Raw genomic sequence first — 19,636 nt, 5'->3', positions numbered from 1 at the left:
AATTTTGGATACTGCTATCAATATTTGACATCATTCATATGTGGGCTACAAGTGTAAAGAGGTAGGTAGGTGGGTAAAATGAACAAGCTTATAACACGTTCCTTTTGCAAGACGATAAGTTATGTGAAATTTGTTGTGATATCAATATACTAAGGAAAGAACCTATCATAATGCATGATTGCTAATTTGCACCATCCCATCATCACTCCATCATCATTTCCTTATTTACTCATCCCAGGTTATCTCTCGTGACTTCGTAATCCTGAACCTACAACTGCAATCTAAATGTGCCAACCTCAAAAGGCTTCAATGTGATCGCGACTTTCCCTTCCTTAATCTTCAGCTCTTCTTCATCATCCTCCAAAACATTGGTCTTCCAAACCCTCTTCACATCTAGTGTCGTCTCGATTGTTCCCTTGCTAGTTCCACCTAGACTATCGTAGATTCTTAAGATAACACTTTGGCCCTTTCTCTTAGCCAATTCACCACGGCTGACATCCTCGTCATCTTCACCACGCTTAACAGTATCTAGAATCAATGACGAATCTCCCGTAAGTTTGATAGGGCTATCAAATGCGTTGGTTTGAACATCTTTTGAAGCCTTGCAAAGCTTTAATGGATTGTTGAAGTTAAATGCCGTGCGAACGGTAGTTGAGCCAAGGCCTCCCTGATGAGGCAGAATAGCCCAACGAATGTGATGGCGACCCATATCTGCATGTGCATCTGGAGCTTTGGGGGCTCGAAGAAGTGACAAACGCATCACATTGCCACAAGTAGCAAAGCCGTATTTGCTATCATTCAGAATGGAAACACCGTATTGATTCTCTGAGAGATCTGCAAATTTATGACAGCATACTTCAAATTTGGCCATGTCCCAACTATTTGAAGTCAGTTAGTTATATACTCCGATAACAAATAATGTCAAACTTACGTAGTATTGTAGTGAGTAGGTCGTTTAACGATACCAAATTGTGTCTCGTAGGATGCCTCCGTGTTTCGAACATCAACGGGAAATTCGACCTTGAGGAACTTCATACTTTCCCTCCATTCAACTTCGCTTTCCATTTCAACATAAGATTGTTGGCCCTTGAAGGCGGCTGACAAACTAATGTGAGTCTTTATCCAGCTGTCTTTGCTGATCTTGGTCTCAGTCATTACACTGACTCTGTGGGCATCACTCTGCACGATCTTAGTATTTCCTGCAGGCAACTCCTTGCGAGAATCCAAGTGGAAGACCTCCACATCCCAAGCTTGCCAGTAAAGTGGTTTATCATCAAATATGACAAGCTGATTGGCTTTACCACCTTTGGCCACTACTTCTCTATCTGCTTGTAGATCATATAGCGAGGTAATTGCCCCTCCTTCGACTTGGACTTTAAGCTGTTCGTTTTCTAGCACAAAAACTCCTTCTCTGACTTCTTTGACAGTAACTTCGGGTGTCTCGGCAATCTTAAAAGTCTTGATATTCAAGAGGCTACCTTGTCCACAAGCAACTCCGGCAGTGTTATCACCAAGTGGCACGATCTCTCTTCTGTGCCATGGCATGGTGTTCAGGGCCACAAGATCGCCATCCCTAGATGAGTCTTCGGCTTGGCCTACACCTAAAGTCTGGTAGAGTTCTTTGAGAATCTTCTCGCCAGTCTTGAATACCTTGGCATATAGCTATCACGTGTCAGTATTGTATAAATCTAAAGCTGAGTGTGGTTCACATACCTCATCACTGTCGTCGTAACACATCTCAATAGATGATCCTGGTAGGCAGTCATGGAACTGGCACAATAATACAGCCTCCCACATATCGTCAATGTCCTCTTTTGGATACTTAAAGTCCTTACTTTTGAGACTTGCGATTGTTGAAAGAAGCTCAATATTGTGTAGCATAATTTCGGAATTTCTGTTATTACGCTTGTTGTTCGCTTGTGTTCTGGGGAAAGTCAGCATAATAGTTTTGAAGGCTAATGGAATGAATCTTACGTGTAGGTTCCACGGTGAAGCTCAAAATACAGTTCACCGTACCAGGTCACTAAGTCTAGACCCTCAGATACCCTTCCCTCCAAGCGATCAAAGAAATCGTCAACTGAGTCACCCATATGAACTCTAGGCAAAAGTCCAGTAGTGTCGCTCATTCCACGAAGACGTCTGAGCTTCTCAATCATCTGCCACGTTGGTCCTCCACCACCATCACCCTTTCCAAAGACAAGAAGTGAGGTCTCATCTTGGTCCATAGATTTGTGCTGGGTGACTGATCTTCTTACATCACCGAAATCCGCATTTGCAGTGTATGTCTCGGAAGGTGCCATGTGACAAATAACCTGGCTACCATCTAGGGATACCCAATTGAATGTGGTGTGAGGAAAATTGTTAATGTTGTTCCAGCTGAGTTTTTGAGTGAAGAACCGTTTCATCCCTGCGAGACGACAAAGCTGCGGAAGTTGACTCGAGTAACCAAAAGTATCTGGCAACCAAAATGTCTTGGATCTCTCTCCGAAGTTGCTTTCAAAGAACCTTTGACCATACAAAAATTGACGTACGAGGGACTCGCCACTCGGCAGGTTAGTGTCATGCTCAACCCAGCTGCCTCCGACAGGTTGGAATTTTCCTTGTTTGACCTTTTCCTTGACTCGATCAAACACATATGGATAGTACTCTTTCAACCATTTATACTGTTGAGCCTGGGAGACAGCAAATCGATGCTCGGGGTAACGATCCATAAGATCGCATTGATTTGACCAAGACCTAGCAACTTTTCTTTTCGTCTCGGCCCATGGCCAAAGCCAACAGGTATCAATATGGCAATGACCGATACCATAAACAATAGGCTTTGTGCCGGTCTCATAAACCGCAGATGAATTGATATTCTCACCCAGATATTCTTGTGCAATTTTTCGGCCTTTAAGAATCGAATCTTGGTTTCCCAACTCGAAAGCGTCAATGATATCATTTGCGACCCTCAATGCTTTATGCTGTTCCCATGAATCCGATGGAAATTCTCTAGCAGCATCATTTATTTCCCAGATATCAATCCATAAAGCTCGGGCTTCCACGTTTACAGCCACAATCTCGGCCTTTGATAGTTGGAAATATTTGTTCGGGTTCGGGGGCTGAATGGAATCGCCACCTGGGGCATTACCGAACATCCCGTTGCAGGCTAGTTTTTATATTAGCATTTAGAAATGTGTGGTCCGTATGTTTTTTCTCTATCTCACCCATCTCAATGTAGATTGTGTGTTCCTTCCCGTCGCGGAACGTGTCCGGCAAGACCCATTCAACCCTCTCGCCACCTCCGGTCAATCCCTGAAGAGGGTTGCCGTCCTCGGTCCATACCATTCCTTCATTGTTGGCATCCCAATGTAACTCCAATAGGTCCTTTTTCAGGAACTCCGACGGGACGGTGATTCGTACTTTAAACCAATGGGTTGACCATGAAGGACCAAAAGCTTCTCCAATGTGTGTTGATCTAAATTCATGGCTAGTGGCATCTTTGAAAGTGGGTCGAGAAAGGTCCGGCGCGTCCCAGACCGATAGTTTGATGTGCGGTTCTCCAGAGGCGACCCCTTCGTTCAACATTCTATCAACAAGAATCAATTAGCAGATGCAAGAAATCGCGGAAATGAAAGCACATACGCTCGTAAGTTATGTCCTTCATATTGACCACCGGCATAGAATTGGCCAATTCGATCTTTGTAGAGATTAGATATCAATTTACCCTTAGGTCCCTCAGACCTAACAGGATATGAGCTCTTGAGTTCTGGCTTTAAGACAGTTTCACCACCCATGATTGGCAATTGGATGGTTTTATGGACGGATTCGAGATGGGATGATGGACTGGGAGAAGAAAAATAATTGTCAGTTGTAAAGAATAGATGGATGGTAGATAGTTGATTGTCAGTAGAAGCTCAGCCGCGGGAAGTGGTAACTCTTCTACTACGCCGCTTGTTACGTAGAAGTGGAGTTCAAACAGGGGTAAGCTTCAGGAAAGCGCGGGGGAAAATGTGGAGGTTGGAAGCCGCGAAACATTGCGAGTTAATCCAATGGCACGTGGCACGTGAAAGGGGTTACATGGTAGATCAACAACTCACCTCGACATCGTTCACGGACTTCCACAGCCAACACAAAATTGATTCAAGGTAGGTCGTTGCTGTATTAAAGAGGAAGACAAGCTGAAGAGCATCAATCGAGTTGTTAAAGTCATGAGCACGTCAAATACGAAGTTATATTGCATTCCAAGCCTTTGTAAGGGTAATGCAAAGGTGCGGGGTTGAAGCTGCAGGTACATTGTTTACGTTATGAGAAGATGATGATTCGTCGGCGGCTGATTGATTGGTCAAATAGAGATCTCCCACAGTCGACACGGAAAAGGAAATGATTGATACCGTCCCGGTCAATGTTTCAGTCTATATCGAGTCGAAAGTTTCGCAATAGTCGGTAATCACCAGGTGGTAACCGACTATGTAGCTATCACAATCTTCGTCAGACATTGGCCAGTAGTATTCACGCAACAGAATCACAATTGTCGTCCAGGAAAACAGTCTTCGATTCGAATGAGAGTAAATGCTATTGCATAGTATATATTAACACACTTGAGAGGTGTGCAACAGGAGGCCGGCCTCTATTTGACCTTCTTGAAAGCATGGCGTCGGTCATACCATACTACAGACAGCACTCCAGCCTAGCTCCCCAAAACCGCTGTCTATTTGAAGCTCCAGAAGATGACTTTTCCATCAATTTCTTCTGCATTCTATAACTTCATGTTCATATCAAAGCCATTCGGATGTTCGTCCGTCTATTCACAAAAGCGATTAGTATTTTGCACACCAGAATCACTGATGGAGAGTAGTAACTGACCTGGTGTCTGATCCATAATCCCAACGACCAGTATTTGCTTCTTCAATTCTCTTCTCCTCCTCTCTTTCTTGTTGACTTTCAATTTTACTTTCTCTACTGCTTCATGAAAATGCTCATTACCTTTTTGTATCAAGTCCGGAGCTCCTTTAATCCCCATGAATCCCGATTTCCTCGGCATGGGTGTATCTGGGCCTGTCGCACTTCTACTGGCATTGTAAATTATTTCATTACCTTCTGTTGGCGACATCTTCGTGCCTCCAGATAACCGTTTTATAGCACCCGATAACCTCTCCCCTAATGACCCTGTTGGGCCTGTCGCTCTTGGAGAATCCGGTATCTTGTTAGTTGACAGAAATGGAAAAGGGCTCTTAAGTGAGTGTTGATCATTTGAAAAATCTCTCTTCCAGGGTTTATTCGATTCTGGTATTATCATATTTGGCGGGGCCATAGATGACGTATATGAGACTGTGGAGGGTCTATTCAAGCTCGGCTGCTCTTCGCTGCTAAAAAATGGAGCAACTGGAGTTCCTGACTCCCAATCACCTGGGCTTTCGTAGAAATAACTTTGACGACTTCTCTTTGTTGGCAATGATAGTGGTAGCGGCATGAGTGGGATATCATCGTTATGACCCTTATATCTGAGTGGATATTCGCGCCCGTTTTGATTATCGTACCGCAATCCTTCTTGACCTATCAAATCCTCGAGATCATTAGCGCATGGAAAACCGTGACTAGCATTCTGATCTTCTAAATGACCCTGCATAAATCTCGATACTCGTTCCTTGTATTCTGACGATATTACTAATGATCTCGGCGACGACGTCGCTGGGCTGGGCGCATTACTGGATATATAGTTGGAGAAGTACGAGATTCCCTCATCCCGCTGCATCGGAGAAACGGGAGCAGAACCAATAGTTTGGCTCTGATGAGCCATGTGCGAATTTATACTATCTTCTTGACTATAAATGCTACCAGAACTATCAGAGTCATCTATAGCTATGTGTAACGATGACTGTCGACTTCTCCCTTCTCTTATTTCCATAGTCGGGTCGTAGCCTGTTCTCTGCATCACCTTCGTTGCCGATTTTGTCAAGGGCGGATCGGGAGGTGGAGGTAACGTCCTAGTATCGGGTGAAGAATGAATTCTCGCCACTCTCTGAACACCTTCACTTTCCCCATTATCGTCATCGTGACTCATTGAGACAGAAATATTCATAGAAGGTTTTGGAACAGGATCTCCGTACTCATTCAACCTCCCGTCGAGTCTTCTACTCCCTCTGCCCAATTTCTTCTCTATAACACCAGGAATTGCTGGTAGGGGATCCCTATTGAAGTGAAACTTATCTTCTGTAGTTTGACTATGCTTCAATTGAGGTCTCTTCATAGTTTCCAAGCCATTTAGAGAAGCAGAGGTATGGCCCCACTGTGCCCATGGTCCTAGTTTTGCATGTGCGCTTGTCTGTAGTTGTGATTGAGATCTTGAGTGCGAAAGAGAATTCCTATCTGTTAAAGAAGTAGGTGGCAATGTAGCCCGAAACTGCTCCTTAGACGACGATTGGTACGCCATAGATAATGACACCGAAAAGAACGCAAACGGAGTGATTTTGATTTCAGAAAGGTGGCATAGGCGTTTCCCGAAATATGTATACTGGCCACTTGGCTGATAAGAAATTAATGCAGACAAAGAAGGAAAATGACCTACGCTTGATAAAGGATAGAAGAGGAAATATTCCAGAATGAAAGAAAAGCACTGATTTGTTGGGCGTGAGATTTTCTCCGAAAGAAAGCAAAGTTTGGGTTCATGGTATGGAGATTTCGTTATGATTCTTTGATGCGTGAGGCTCAAGAAACAAAGAATCATGTCAGAATTGCCACGCTGCCGAGCTGCCAAGAGCCAGATAACTTTGAAGAAAGGTAACCAATCAAAGTCAGTTGGATGATATCGACTACTCATTATGCTAAATTGATGTTGAACACGTATGCTGTTAAAATACCAGTCCAAGATCAAATGAAAGATAAAGAAAATGACAATAACAGGACAGAGTTATGGTACGCGAGAACGAAAGGGGATAGAGGAGCTCAATTGAGAACTCATGCGAGTATTGATTTATTTTGTAATCGAAGTACACATTTAGTAGGAAATCATCTTTAAGCAAGACAAGTCATTAGCCATCAATGATCGGCTCTCTGTAGGAAGATTTTTTTTTCCCTTTGAATGAAAAAGGAATATTATTTTACTCGAGTATGTAAATTCTAGTTTTACTTTCCACATGCATGTAATATCTATCCTTTAATCAATCAGAGGAAATTTAATGATAACACATCAAAGAAATTTTCTGCTAATATAATAATGTAACATAATTCAGCCTTGCGTGATTCCAAGTTTTGTAGAATTTTAAATATGGAGTACGTTTATCACGATGGCAGATGACCTTTTTGAGTGGGGTCGAATTCACCAACCCAACAGGACAAGCTATTTAATCATTATTGAGGAGAATGCATGAAGTGGAGATAAGATCAGTAGTTGATCAACTTCTCCATCTTCTCAATTTTTGGACGGTTACAAAGTTAAACGCCGTACGATGGTGACTTTTGCAATTGCTGGCACTACGCTGTCGGTATTGAATGGCGTACTTCGCGTTGCCCTCGAAATTTCTCGACTGCAAGATGTTGATCAAGATTTGAAGAATTGTCTTGACTTCCTTGTAGGGATAAACTCCGACCTCAATCGTGCTCAGGAGCTGCGAATCGAAAAGTTTGCCGAGATGAACAGTGCATCTGTGTCGGGCGAACGCTTTTACATCGACGGTGTTATTGAAAGGATGGAGAAAGGAGCACTAGAGATGGGTCGACTGATTGTGGAATACCGTGTTGCCAGTGAAACCAACGATTCTATACCTATTTCACTGCGATGCATGTGGGTAATGAAGGTGAAAGAGCTCTTTAAGGAACGGCAGGCGTTCCTCAATACAACACATTTAAGCTTGCTGAGGGTGATTTCAAGAATGGAAACAATGACGCGACCAGTTGCTCCGCCATCCTATATCGAGGCAAAAGAATCAATGTACTCGCAAGCTCTTCAAAGCTCCAGTCAACAACATTTATTGATAGGCAAAGGCTCGATGGTGTTGGGACAGTCACGAATCATGAAAATTCAATCGGAGGATTCAAATGTTCTTCGAAGCCCTAGTCAACAACGCGCATTGAAAGGCAAAAGCTCAATGATTCTGGGGAAATCTTATATGGGGACAACACAATTGGGAGACTCGCACATACTTCGAAGCCCTAGTCAAAATCGCTTATTGCAAGGCAAATGCACTATGATTCTTGAAGTCGTAGAGAGATAACCGCAGAGGGTTCTGAGATGAATCGGTTTTGTTTTAGTGTCTCGATCACTTAAGTCTATAGCCACGAATATTACTCTCGCAAGCAACACTTTAATCGCTGTAACTCGATAGTTGGGATGGTAAAGGTTATGCGCAATTCTCGTTGCGAATTCGGGATCTTTTCTAAGAAGTGTTCCCTGGAGTAGTGTTAGAACACGATCTTCGGTCACTGATACCAGGCTGTTGTGATAATACGCTGAATGGAAGTTGATGGGCATTTAGAGACTTTTGGCCAGATCAAAAATCTTACGATCATCGTCAGGCTGTATATGGTGTCTTTTTGGGACAAAAAGTGACAAAAACCAACTTTTTAGTGTAGATTGCTAGTTTTTTAATATAAATTGCTAATTTTAAATACAGATTACTCATTTCAATTATAAAATTACACAATCACATAATTACACTAATAGTTTTTTAGAATTTCTAAAAACTTTTTGTTTTGGAAATTCTAAAAAATTTTTTAATGTGATTATACAATTAACGTAGTTTATCAGTGTGCGGGTCATATCAGTGTGCGGGTCATTTGAAAATACATTAAAATTACGCCTTTTTCAATATTCTTATTTTAATAACTAATCATTATTTTGAAAAAAGAAAAGAATTTTCAATAACAATAAGAAATTAGCTTCTTATAAATTTAGTTTTTTTATAAATATTTTTATTGTATTCTAAAAAAAGTAGAAATTGTCACGATTTTCGTTACAAAAAAGTTATTTCTATAATAACTATTATAATAATTTGATTTTCTAATAAATAATTAGATTTTTATAATATTTATATAATTAAATTTCAATATTCTCAGATTTTTCAAATTATATTATTAAATAAAGAAAGTGCATGGTTACGCACAGACAAATTTTGTATATAAAATGAGGTGACCCATTCACTGATATGACCTGCACACTGATAAACTACGTTATACAATTATGCGATTATGTGATTATATAATTATGCAATTGTATAGTTAACTTATGTAATTATATAATTGAATTTAACATTTTATATTAAAAAACTAATAATGTATATTGAAAAACTAGTAATCTTTATTAGAAATTAGCAATCTTTATTAAAAAAACTAGTTTTTGTCACTTTTTGTCCCAAAAAGACGCTATACTGTGGTAGATATAAATTGAGTTCTTGTTGCTTTGATGCAACTAACTCATTTGCTGGGACTGGCTTCCTTGCTTGAACTGGTTCCTTTCCTGCAACTTATTCCCTTGCACCACCATTAATAAATATCAGTCCCTTTACCCATGTTATCATTTTGCCGTATTTGCTGTTTGTTTTGCAAACAAAATTATTCGCAATTCAACGAGAATAAAGAGAAGACTGTAGGTTTCAAGGAACTGTTGCATCCCGGTGCAATAATGTAGAAGAGATATGAAAGTACAGTCTTCTCTCGCTTTAACGTTATTAGCATGGCATTTTGGAAGAGAGCTAAATTTACCGCTTTACTGATCTTCTGCTATGTTATCATTGCATTCGAATTTCATACAATATATCCCCTAAGGTGCCAGCAAAGAACACCTCGCTTAACAGGGACCTTATTGACCAACCAGATCGTTCGAATCGATAAATTTTGGATTGAAATCCACTTCTTCTTTATGATGAGAAATTCGATTGATGATATGGCACTTCAAAAATCTATGTAAAATTGAATTAATTGATTCTGATTTTTCCGAACAAAGGAAAAGATTTAAAAATCTACCAAAGTATATTATTAATTCTTAATATCCTAGAAAGCATACTTTGTCTTATCCAATTGACCACGATTTATCATCCAAGAATGTTGTACAGATCATTTGGGGTGTCTTTTGTTGGCACCATAGGAGAACTGATGTGTGTTGGAGCTGCAGTCTCCTGCAAATCGGAAATGCGGCATCGATAATCATAGGGCATGCAACTTTCTGAAGACCAAATGTAAGAGCAGCTTTGAACCATAACTGGTTGTCTATTGACTCTGGCGGTTAGTTGCAAATTCACATGCCTATCGCCGTTTTTAAAAGATGAGGCTCTGCAGATATTAAAGCCCCCTTGTATAGTCTATCGCTTAACTTCTATTCGTCAATCACATTAACCTCAATGCAGCCCCGAATTGCACACTACCACTACCTACTGAATTACAAATCGAAGATAGAGAGCGTTATATTCTGGGCTTTTGCAATGAATCCTATATGTACTCCTCAAATTGATTCAGGTTGTGGAAAATGATTTAACGATTTTTAGTTCTTTTGGATATTCTATTTCTTCTACTCTTCTCTTCTCTTCTCTCTTCTCTAGCTTAATCTTTTAAATGATAGTAACATTTATTCACGAAGTTCGTTATTATCCCAGGTCTTATCAATAGTTAAGTAACCTCGTGATCGCCTTTATTCTCGTAACCCAAAATCATTTTTTAAGAATGGAAAACGAAATGCCAGATATAATTGTGGGGGTTGATTTTGGTATGACTTATACTGGTTCGTCGCAATCTTTCGAAAGCAAAAGCTTTGATTCCATTTATTGATATATCCCAGGAGTGGCATATTCGACAAGACGCATGTTACAGCCGAAATTCATACAGAGATGGCCAGAGCAAACCCATGATCTTCGCAGAGTCCCCTCAATTATACATTATGATGCAGAGAACTCACATAAGCCAGAATGGGGATTTTCTTGCCAGTACTCTGAAGATAAAAAGGAGTGTTTTAAGCGTTATTTGGATCTTGAAGTATTGAGGCGGGAGAAAAGATCTAGCCCTAACGAAACACATCCAACTTACGAACAGGTAAAAAAATGGTACATGGACTACATGAAATGTCTATATACCTACATCAGCCAGATTCTTCAAATAAAGATGGGGATTTGGAATAACAAGCGTGTAGAGTTTCTTTTCAGCACGCCAACTACTTTCCAGTCGCAAGGTATTACTACAACACTTCGAGAGCTACTTCTCAATGCTGGATTTGGCGAATTTAGGAAACATACAGTAACCTTCAGTCTCACAGAACCACAGGCGTCTGCTGTGGATGCTATAAAAGACAGCGCAATATCTCTTGCTAAAGGAGACGTGATTGTTGTCTGCGATGCCGGAGGCGCAACAACTGATGTGGCAGTGATGGAATATCGAAGTGTTTCTCGCAGTGAGATACCAGAGCTACGAGAGCTAGTATCAGTTGAGGGAATCAATGTCGGTTCTACCAATATTGATTTAGCCTTTCAGGATTTGGTGGAGCGTCGACTCGCGCCCCATGACTTCCACGAAGATACAGCGTGGTCTATGATGCACCTTGACGGATTTCAACAATGGAAGCACAATTTTGGATATGAAATCGACAGTGTACCGGTATTCAAAATCCCAATACCTGGAATAAACAAATATGAATCACATGTGGACGCAGGTATTGAGTTTGGAAACATGTGTTTCACACAGTAAGTTCAAATGAAGCTCAACAGATTCAAGATACACAACGCAACTGCTTAAAATTTGATAGAAACGAATTCATGTCACTTTTTGATCCTCAAGTGGATGAAATAATAGCATTGATACAGTCTCAATTAGACGCACTTCATGCCGTGCATCCCTGTAAACGAGCGGCAAGTATTCTGGTCCCAATCAACAATGCCTACAATCTAATTTAATAACCCAGAAATATATGATATTTTCTGGTGGTTTAGGAAGCTCTCCATATCTCCTCAGACGTATTCGAAGCAAATTTTCCAATAACATGGACCCGACAGCCTCTAGTATTGAGGTACTTCTATCAGATGAACCGTTAGTCTTTTTTAAACGTGAATTTGCGTGCGATATACTGACATTATTTAGACAGCTTTCGGTTTGCAGAGGTCTTGTGCTAGATCGATTGCAAAAGATCAGAGAAAATAAACATGTGTTAGCGCGTCGCGTTTGCTCAAAATCATATGGTGTGGTATGCGATAAGAAATACGATGAGAAAAACTTTGATCATATCTTTGGGCCATTTTATAAGAATGAGATCACTGGTGAAACAATGGTGGGTAAGCAGATTCAGTGGTTGATCAAAAAGGTACAACCAATTTCGTCATTGCTTCTTCTACCAACATGTCTAACGACTTCTCAGGGTCAGCTTATTGATCCAGATGTTCCAATATTCTACCCATTTCTTCGCCACCTCGATGAAAGTTCAAAGCTCAATCCCCTCCGCTGGATGGAAATAATCACGATTTCAGATTCAGGTTGCCCGCCAGGGAGACTTGACCACGGTAAGGAACCCTATGTACAATACTCGGTGGATGAACACTAATTTTGAGGTAGCGGACTGTAAGGTCCTGACTACGGTCACCTCCACTTTCACTCCTATGGATATAGACAACTTTGATATTAAAAAGAAATGGTGCCCTTGGTACAAGATCTCCAAAGGGAAAATTCGGGTAGCAAATCTTAAACTCGCTGTGGTTATTTACCCAAGTGATATTCAATTCGAGCTCTGGCTGAATGGCCAGCAGTACATGGACCCGAACAGTACGAAAGTGGAGTGGAATGAGGGGGATGTAACTAATCCTTGGCCGGAGGAAACGCCTATCAATAGCAGGAACGGGTCACGGGCATCCAGTAGCGAGCATAGAAATAGGTGTGGTTGAAAGCAAGGCACGTGAAGCAATGGTATAGCTATCCAGACATACGATATATGCAGGTGCTCCCATCAAATATTTTATGGATTATACAGGAGGGCATGAATTTTGGAAATTGAGAAGCGTTTACTTCCGTGCACCCGTTGAACGTCTAGATAGCTTGGCGGTACCTAGCATTATTGATTATTGCACCAATCGTTGAATAGAAAAAGAATCATATTATCAGACTGTTAGGATATGAGAAAGACCCCTGCAAAATAACGTCATACCCACTAGCATCAGTTCACCAGCTCGCACAGCAAATGCAGCCCAATGGGCAATACCCAACATCCAGTACGCGCCACGTATTCAATCTCGTCAGGCGATTAATACCCGTTGAATCATCAGAAAATCCTAAAATCAGGTACTCGGCCCCCGCACAATTCCTCATGAACCTCATGAGCCAAATCTTTCCTTACAAAGACAATACACTTATATGTGGGTAGATGTGATTCGCCCCTCGCTTGACCGCTCATACCATTTCACCTCATCTCATCTCACCCCACCATCCATCTCAGTGTTACTGATAGTCTGGACTATATTCTATCGGAGCAACTCAAACAATATCACTGCATCTCTTCCTCACACCCTCTCTCCACGCATGCATAGATACACGTATACTAGTCATCACCTAACCCAACCCACACACCCCACACACCCCTAAACTCTACACACCAATAGTTAATCACCACCCCATCTTATACGTTATTCATACATTCTTCATTCTTCTCTTGCCTATACATAGGTACCACATCATCAACCCCACTATCATCTCTAACCCCAACATGCCACCCACAATGACGTTAATCCACGGCGCCTGACACGACCTTGTGACGTCTTTTTGGGACCGAATGGTGACAAAATTCAACTCCTTAGTGAAGAATGCCAGTTTTGGTTGCTTTGAGTGGAACATGAATGATGCAGGAGCTACGATGCGTGTTCTCAGTGTCAATTTGCATTCTGTCTAAGGTGTTAGCTATGTACAGAATGGGTAATCCTTTAATAGGTATTGCTGTAGAACTATTTCTTTTGTAGTATAAGCTAAGGATTATTTAAGGCCATTCTTCAATCTTTTTGCACACAGTTTCAGGTGTAGATTACAGGGTTTAGATGCAAATTTATGGAGTCTCTTCAGGAAAAATAGTGACAAATTTCAATTTTTGGTGCAGGCTGCTAGTTTTAGGTACAGATCGCGGATTTTAGATCTAGATTGCCAGTTTGAGGTATATATCGAATAATTGTACAATCATATAATCCAACTAATAGTTTTTAGAGATTCTAAAACATAAGCTATTATTCAGATTTTCTATAAAGGAAAGAGCTATTATTTGAACATTGGTAAAGAAGAGGGGCAATCAAAATAGCGACAGCATGGAATGATTGTTAGATATTACCTGATCAGCTGCTTATTAGCGAGGCAGCGAGTCAGCGGCAACGAAGATGTATCTTCAGCAAGCCAGCTGGGAATAGAGATTTAGCTGATAGCTCGCTGGCTGACTGGTTGGCCCTCTGATCTGGTCCGACCAGGCCACCAGATTTCAGCTGCGAAGTAGCACTTTTTGAGAACACATGCTGCAATTGCTCTCTGTACCAAGATTTCTGAAATGCCTCGAATTGTTTTGTTAAGTGATCGAAGGGAATTTGAGATCTTGAGAGCTTTAGTTGAAAGAATCTGAACATAATAATATAGTTTTCAGTAGCAATCTTAGGGCCTCTGTAAAAATTTGTTAATTCGGATTTCTTAGAATCAAAAGTGATACCCTCAGATTCACCCCAGTCAAGAGGACTTCTTCTTAGCAATCAATCTTTCAAGGCACTTTCCTAATACAGAAAACAGAAAAATGGACCTATAGGATCTTGGAGACGATCTGTCAGTTTTGTTCGGTTTGGAGATGATCGCCACAATTGCTAAACGGAAGCATTCAGGGTGCTGGCCAATTTCGAGGCATTTTTGGAACAGCTGTAACATATTGGGTTCGATCTGTGGCCATGTGCAGCACAGCCAAATTCTATACTAAGTCTGTCCAGAAGATATATTGTGCCTGCAGGAAGCAAAAACACGCAATTTTCTTCTTTCTATTCTTTTTTTATTACCCTTTTTCACTTCATATGAAAATCAACTTCTAGGTGTTGAAGACCAAAAAATTCAAATTATACTACCTGAAAAGGATCATTACCAACTATGAGCACTTCAAACTACGACTAGTCACTCTACTCAAATGGGGGGGGGGGGTGCTGGGTCCCAAAGTTCAAGCTATCGATTCATGAAAGAGAAATATCTGAAACGAATGGAAACATTTGTTGTTGCATGAATAATTGGCTTTTCATGGAACGTGCTCATGCTATCTTTAATTTCGTCGACCATACTTTTTACTCTGAAGAATACTGTGGTAGCCGATATACAAGCTTGTTTTAACTTCTACATGTTTTTTCATAGAGAAACAAACATCCTTCCGGGAAAAGTGAGTTTCCTGGTTTGAAAACCATAGGTCGAATGGAGAGATTTTGTTTCCAGTTGCGGGCTATACTGCGATGATAATAGACACCCTCTGACAAACACAAGCCCAGAACTTTGTCAATACAACCAAGTTTTTTCTTTGCGAAATTCAAATTTTTGAATGCGTCCAGAATCATTCCCACGTCGCACCAGGAAGTATTGACGTAACTCACACGGATCTAGCTCCCATAAGCTTCTTCTGCAGAGTGCTGGTAATTTGGAAGTGTAGAAAACCTCCGTGAGTAGACGCTTGCTAAACCTCGACAGAAATGGCTTTGGATTGGAGAGTAAATACTTCTTCTATCTAATTACTATTGAACATTTGTTGTAGTATATTCTTATAGTTGAGGATTTTGGAAGTGGACAGCAGTTGCATAGATACATTCAAACTTTTTCACCAAACACTCAATTCTTCTACCAAGCTGAAACACTTCCAATCCTACACCTGGGGAATAGTCACCGCAAATGGAGAGTGCAACGAAACGGAACGTATTTCTAAGTACGTAGACACACTTTTTATATCTTATTGTTCATGCAATCAATAGATATCATTTGATGGCTCCACCCCTTCATCATCGAAGTAGTAACTCTATCGTCAAGAATCATGATCGACGATCAACCATTCCAGTGCGTACACTTTGGACATAGAGACAATGATATCGGCTATCTGCAAGCTACTGAATGCCGGCGTACGCATCTCTATACAATATGTCTATCAACCATTTCCTCTTCCACTACATCATCAATTGCGTCTCCAATCTTGACTGGCGCATAAAAGTGACTCTCCTTGTTGGAGTTCCTCCAGACCAAGTATGATCTCAACACTAGCGCTAATATAGCACACAAGCCCATCAATGCTGCGCTAGCCCCTAAGCCTCTCGGGTGTGCAGGCTCGTCCTCGGCTCTCCACCAGGGCTTTACTCCGGCGGGAGAGAATATAACTGACAATTGTGCCGCCCCCACAAGTGTCGTCATGAGGATTCCTCGCCCAAACGCCGATTGTTCACTTCCTAATGCCCAGGAAAGAATTATCATCATCGCGCCGTAGGATCCTACGCAAGCGGGGAAAATGGCAAAGAAAGACCACCAGATATTCCAGTCAAGAATGGCAACTAAGGACATGATGGCAAAGCCTGTTGCAGAGAGAAGCCCACAAACAAAAACGAAAGAACCTCGAACTTGCTTTTTATCGGACTTCCTCGCTAAAATGGAGATTGTAATGATGGAAACAAGATATGGAGTTATGGTTAGGAGATTAAAGATTAAGTGTGATGATGGGGCCAAGTCTGAAATCACGGTGAAGAAAAAGTAAGGCATGGAGACAAAAGATATTCGATGGTGTACAGCGAGGTAACAAGGTGCTGGTGCAATTGCCAAGTTGACGCAAATGAACATCATAACGAACATAACGTTTTTTGGCTCAAAAAAGTCTTTGAATTTTGACTTCCAGCTGGTCGAGTCAAGAGAGTTCATGAATTTTGTAGAGATGCTATTCTCAATGGAAACAGGGATTTTTACCCATAATATAGCGACGACGATGATACCGAGTATACCATCAATAGCGAAGATAGCTTGCCAACCCAGAATAGACGTATTTTTCATGAAATTGACCAAAGCTGAAAGAAGTGGTCCAGCCACTACAATCTCAGCAGGGGATACGGCAACAAAAATTGCAACAGTAGTAGCCAATTTGCTTCTGGGAAATCGTGAAATTGACAGCAACAATGATCCAGGAAAGATCGCGCCACCGATCCCTAGCATTGAGCGTATAATGAGTAAGACTTCCGTAGAGGAAGCCCCGATCTGTGCTAACACTAGCAGAGTTTGAAGACTCGTGATTATGAGAGTCATCTTGTGGATATTGATATTTGATATCTGCCATAGTAATAGTAACCAAGCGAATGCAAAAAGCACGAATTTGGTATCCGTATATAATTCTTCAGAATCGATTTGCGCTAATTTGAAGTGTGTTGAGAGGCCGGCGGTGCGGGCCTGTCCAATGACTATTACTTGTTAGTAGCTGTCCATTGGGATCAGGTGGGAATTTTATAGCTTACAGAAGTCATCGAGTTGCCACCATATGTAGGGAAGGAGAAAATAGATGGTAGAACTGCGACGGGAGGTGTATAGTGAGGAGCTACTGCTCTTTTCGAGGTCTTCTGAGAGTATCATTACTAATCTTCTGAGAGTTTGAACATTTGCCGTGGATGTTGTGAAGTGAAACGACAAAACAGATAGAAGAAGTGAGCTGGTAGTTTCTGATGAAGATCACAGGATATTGTTGAGTTGTAGAAAAGATTAGAGGGAATCGACAATCCGCCGAATCACGAGTACATTAGCTGCGAAATCTGAAATCAATACAAGACACGAAGATTTCGCAATTTTGACTCTCACGATATTTCAAAATCTCTTCGTAAGACCTAATGCATATCTTAGCAAGAAAGGCGACCCGCAGTTGTTCGCTAATGGCAAGTTGTAACGAATTCAGGGGCCCACTTCTGACCCCCGCATTACGGCAGCAACATACAGTAGTACATTCTCAGCGTATATTTTGGAGGGGTAAATGTCTGTTATCAGTAAATTGGCGTTCTTATCATCATAGTAATAATAAGTCTTTCATATCAAGCAATAGAATGCTATGTGTGCTCGTGGCCCCCTGGGGGACGATGACAGAGGCAGGGGGTTTACCCCGCACTTCCACGAGAACAGCGATTTTAATGTCTAATCAAGAATCTGACGACCGAACCTCACTATGAACAAACGTGTGGATTTACGATACTGAAGAGACTTGAAATTGCTAAGAAAAAATGTTTTGTTTTTCTCAAGGAAATTATCATTCACATCTATGGCAATGCTGCGGAATGAAGTCGAAGTAGGTCAAATGCTGAGCTTCAATTTATTCATTATGCTGCTGTAATCTTTAGGTACAGATAGATCTCCAGAGATTTCACTTGCTAAATACTGTTACAGCCCCTAGTTCCTTCTTCCATAGAAACAAAGGAACTAATTTTCGTATCCTGGATTGTTCATAAGGCTCCTGTATGCTATTAGTACAATAGATTTTGGTTCAAAGAGAGTATGAAACCTACTTAAGTGGTACGCAAGGCATGAAACCTAAAGTACTCTCCGTTATCGACATATCGTTCGCAAGGAAAGTCTCATTATACGCATTCTTGATCGTTTTCGTAATCGTCATCGCACAATGATTAACATGATGAATACTTCCCACCAATCCCGGAACCATCGTTTTCTTCAGCGCAACCGCCAATGCCAACTTCTGTAGCACAAATGTGCAATGCTCATCATGCCAATAATGAGTAAAAGCCCGACGGGCATCACCTGATTCTAATCGGGAGATGTCGGCAGGAATCGTCAAGTTCGTGTCGACGAACCATTCCCGGTCGCGGAAGGGATGATAGTTGTCGTTGCCTTCGGGAAACGAACACTCCGGAGGCGCCCAAAAGCGTCCCATGGGATAGTAGCTACATCCTCTAGATCGCGCTTCCTCGGGCGTCTTTCCACAGTCTGTGTATGCGTAGTAGCCGGAATCGCCTTTAGACCATGGCCAGCGCACAACGGTGATGAGGAAGCCAGCTAATACAAAGCTGGCTATACAGCCGAGGAGGATGGAAGGGAGGGAAGAACTGCGTCGCTTGATGGGTTGGAAGTCTGTGATGTCGCTAGTGCTTTGAGAGTCGATATCTTTATAGCGTGAATCGCCGTCAACATCCATGCTGGCTAGATGTTTAGTTGAGAGACAAGACTTGCGACGGGTTTAGAACAGAGAAGTGTGCTGAAGACGATGAAAGTTATAAAAGCTAAGAAGAAACAAAAGACTGGGAAGGAAAAAGAAGGTGGGAAGCTGGATGAAAATGAAGACCAAAGGCAGGGATTTCGAGAAGTCTATAGTGCAGTTCAACGATAAGGAATTCTATGTTCATGAAACCATTTGAAAAATCAACCCACTTCAGTACACTAAGTTGTACTAAAACAATTTACAACTGCTTGTCATTAAGTTTGGACTGCATTTCAGATTTTAGAAACCTTGTCAGGAAAAGATAAATAGAAGTTGAAAGTCGACGCGAGAAATGAACTTTGGACTTCAAAGCTCTTGATAATAAGCAGTGTATGCAATAAGTATCCAATAAAAGGAAATGCCATATATCAAAAGCTGCCGGAAGTGTTCACGGAGAACAAGCTTACCTACCCACTTATGTATGCAAGCTGACCACAAGCGAAAATGGAGCATACTATGGCAAGCCGACACGATAACTTGCCC

The 19,636-nt window shown here is 41.3% G+C and overlaps 6 protein-coding genes across 7 annotated transcripts; 2 read left to right on the top strand and 4 right to left on the bottom strand.

The window, feature by feature from the left end:
- Positions 1-105: 105 nt before the first annotated feature.
- Bcams1 lies at positions 106-4,235 on the bottom strand. Of its 2 annotated transcripts, XM_024690377.1 has the most exons (7): positions 4,080-4,235; positions 3,625-3,825; positions 3,207-3,568; positions 1,975-3,148; positions 1,714-1,924; positions 932-1,662; positions 106-878 (listed from the first exon to the last, which is right to left on the bottom strand). In XM_024690377.1, the coding sequence occupies exons 1-7, from the start codon at positions 4,085-4,087 to the stop codon at positions 269-271; spliced, it is 3,297 nt and encodes a 1,098-aa protein (XP_024546145.1). In that variant the 5' UTR covers positions 4,088-4,235; the 3' UTR covers positions 106-268. The 2 variants fall into 2 exon arrangements, with proteins under 2 accessions (XP_024546145.1, XP_024546146.1); XM_024690378.1 differs by lacking the exon at positions 4,080-4,235 and having other exon boundaries at positions 3,625-3,982.
- Positions 4,236-4,558: 323 nt separating this feature from the next.
- Positions 4,559-6,527, bottom strand: BCIN_01g03380 (hypothetical protein). The gene has a single exon (XM_024690376.1). It carries the CDS (start codon positions 6,410-6,412, stop codon positions 4,784-4,786), a length of 1,629 nt encoding a protein of 542 aa, XP_024546144.1. The 5' UTR covers positions 6,413-6,527; the 3' UTR covers positions 4,559-4,783.
- Positions 6,528-7,347: 820 nt separating this feature from the next.
- On the top strand, positions 7,348-8,578 carry BCIN_01g03370 (hypothetical protein). Its single transcript, XM_001550912.2, has one exon. It carries the CDS (start codon positions 7,428-7,430, stop codon positions 8,190-8,192), a length of 765 nt encoding a protein of 254 aa, XP_001550962.1. The 5' UTR covers positions 7,348-7,427; the 3' UTR covers positions 8,193-8,578.
- Positions 8,579-10,448: 1,870 nt separating this feature from the next.
- On the top strand, positions 10,449-12,997 carry BCIN_01g03360 (hypothetical protein). The gene is made up of 7 exons (XM_024690375.1): positions 10,449-10,690; positions 10,748-11,642; positions 11,705-11,786; positions 11,861-11,985; positions 12,037-12,256; positions 12,311-12,452; positions 12,505-12,997. Exons 1-7 carry the CDS (start codon positions 10,633-10,635, stop codon positions 12,828-12,830), a joined length of 1,848 nt encoding a protein of 615 aa, XP_024546143.1. The 5' UTR covers positions 10,449-10,632; the 3' UTR covers positions 12,831-12,997.
- Positions 12,998-15,823: 2,826 nt separating this feature from the next.
- BCIN_01g03350 (hypothetical protein) lies at positions 15,824-17,706 on the bottom strand. Its single transcript, XM_024690374.1, has 2 exons — positions 17,415-17,706; positions 15,824-17,360 (listed from the first exon to the last, which is right to left on the bottom strand). The coding sequence occupies exons 1-2, from the start codon at positions 17,527-17,529 to the stop codon at positions 16,057-16,059; spliced, it is 1,419 nt and encodes a 472-aa protein (XP_024546142.1). The 5' UTR covers positions 17,530-17,706; the 3' UTR covers positions 15,824-16,056.
- Positions 17,707-18,239: 533 nt separating this feature from the next.
- BCIN_01g03340 (hypothetical protein) lies at positions 18,240-19,440 on the bottom strand. Its single transcript, XM_001550908.2, has 2 exons — positions 18,447-19,440; positions 18,240-18,394 (listed from the first exon to the last, which is right to left on the bottom strand). Exons 1-2 carry the CDS (start codon positions 19,088-19,090, stop codon positions 18,361-18,363), a joined length of 678 nt encoding a protein of 225 aa, XP_001550958.1. The 5' UTR covers positions 19,091-19,440; the 3' UTR covers positions 18,240-18,360.
- Positions 19,441-19,636: the final 196 nt, after the last annotated feature.

Source organism: Botrytis cinerea, chromosome 1 (genome assembly GCF_000143535.2).
Source record: "Botrytis cinerea B05.10 chromosome 1, complete sequence".
NCBI lineage: Eukaryota > Fungi > Ascomycota > Leotiomycetes > Helotiales > Sclerotiniaceae > Botrytis > Botrytis cinerea.
The sequence above is the reverse complement of the archived record's forward strand: the minus strand, read 5'-3'. Positions and strand labels throughout refer to the sequence as shown.

Coding starts and splice junctions, on each gene's coding strand:
- BCIN_01g03340 (XM_001550908.2), bottom strand. CDS start 19,090: ATGGATGTTGACGGCGATTCACGCTATAAAGATATCGACTCTCAAAGC. Junction 18,395..18,446: donor ATGCCTTGCGTACCACTTAA/GTAGGTTTCATA, acceptor AATAGCATACAG/GAGCCTTATGAACAATCCAG.
- BCIN_01g03370 (XM_001550912.2), top strand. CDS start 7,428: ATGGTGACTTTTGCAATTGCTGGCACTACGCTGTCGGTATTGAATGGC.
- BCIN_01g03380 (XM_024690376.1), bottom strand. CDS start 6,412: ATGGCGTACCAATCGTCGTCTAAGGAGCAGTTTCGGGCTACATTGCCA.
- BCIN_01g03350 (XM_024690374.1), bottom strand. CDS start 17,529: ATGATACTCTCAGAAGACCTCGAAAAGAGCAGTAGCTCCTCACTATAC. Junction 17,361..17,414: donor GTGGCAACTCGATGACTTCT/GTAAGCTATAAA, acceptor AACAAGTAATAG/TCATTGGACAGGCCCGCACC.
- Bcams1 (XM_024690377.1), bottom strand. Junction 1,925..1,974: donor CTTCACCGTGGAACCTACAC/GTAAGATTCATT, acceptor GACTTTCCCCAG/AACACAAGCGAACAACAAGC. Junction 879..931: donor CCTACTCACTACAATACTAC/GTAAGTTTGACA, acceptor GACTTCAAATAG/TTGGGACATGGCCAAATTTG.
- BCIN_01g03360 (XM_024690375.1), top strand. CDS start 10,633: ATGGAAAACGAAATGCCAGATATAATTGTGGGGGTTGATTTTGGTATG. Junction 11,787..11,860: donor AATTAGACGCACTTCATGCC/GTGCATCCCTGT, acceptor TTAATAACCCAG/AAATATATGATATTTTCTGG. Junction 12,453..12,504: donor GCCAGGGAGACTTGACCACG/GTAAGGAACCCT, acceptor ATTTTGAGGTAG/CGGACTGTAAGGTCCTGACT.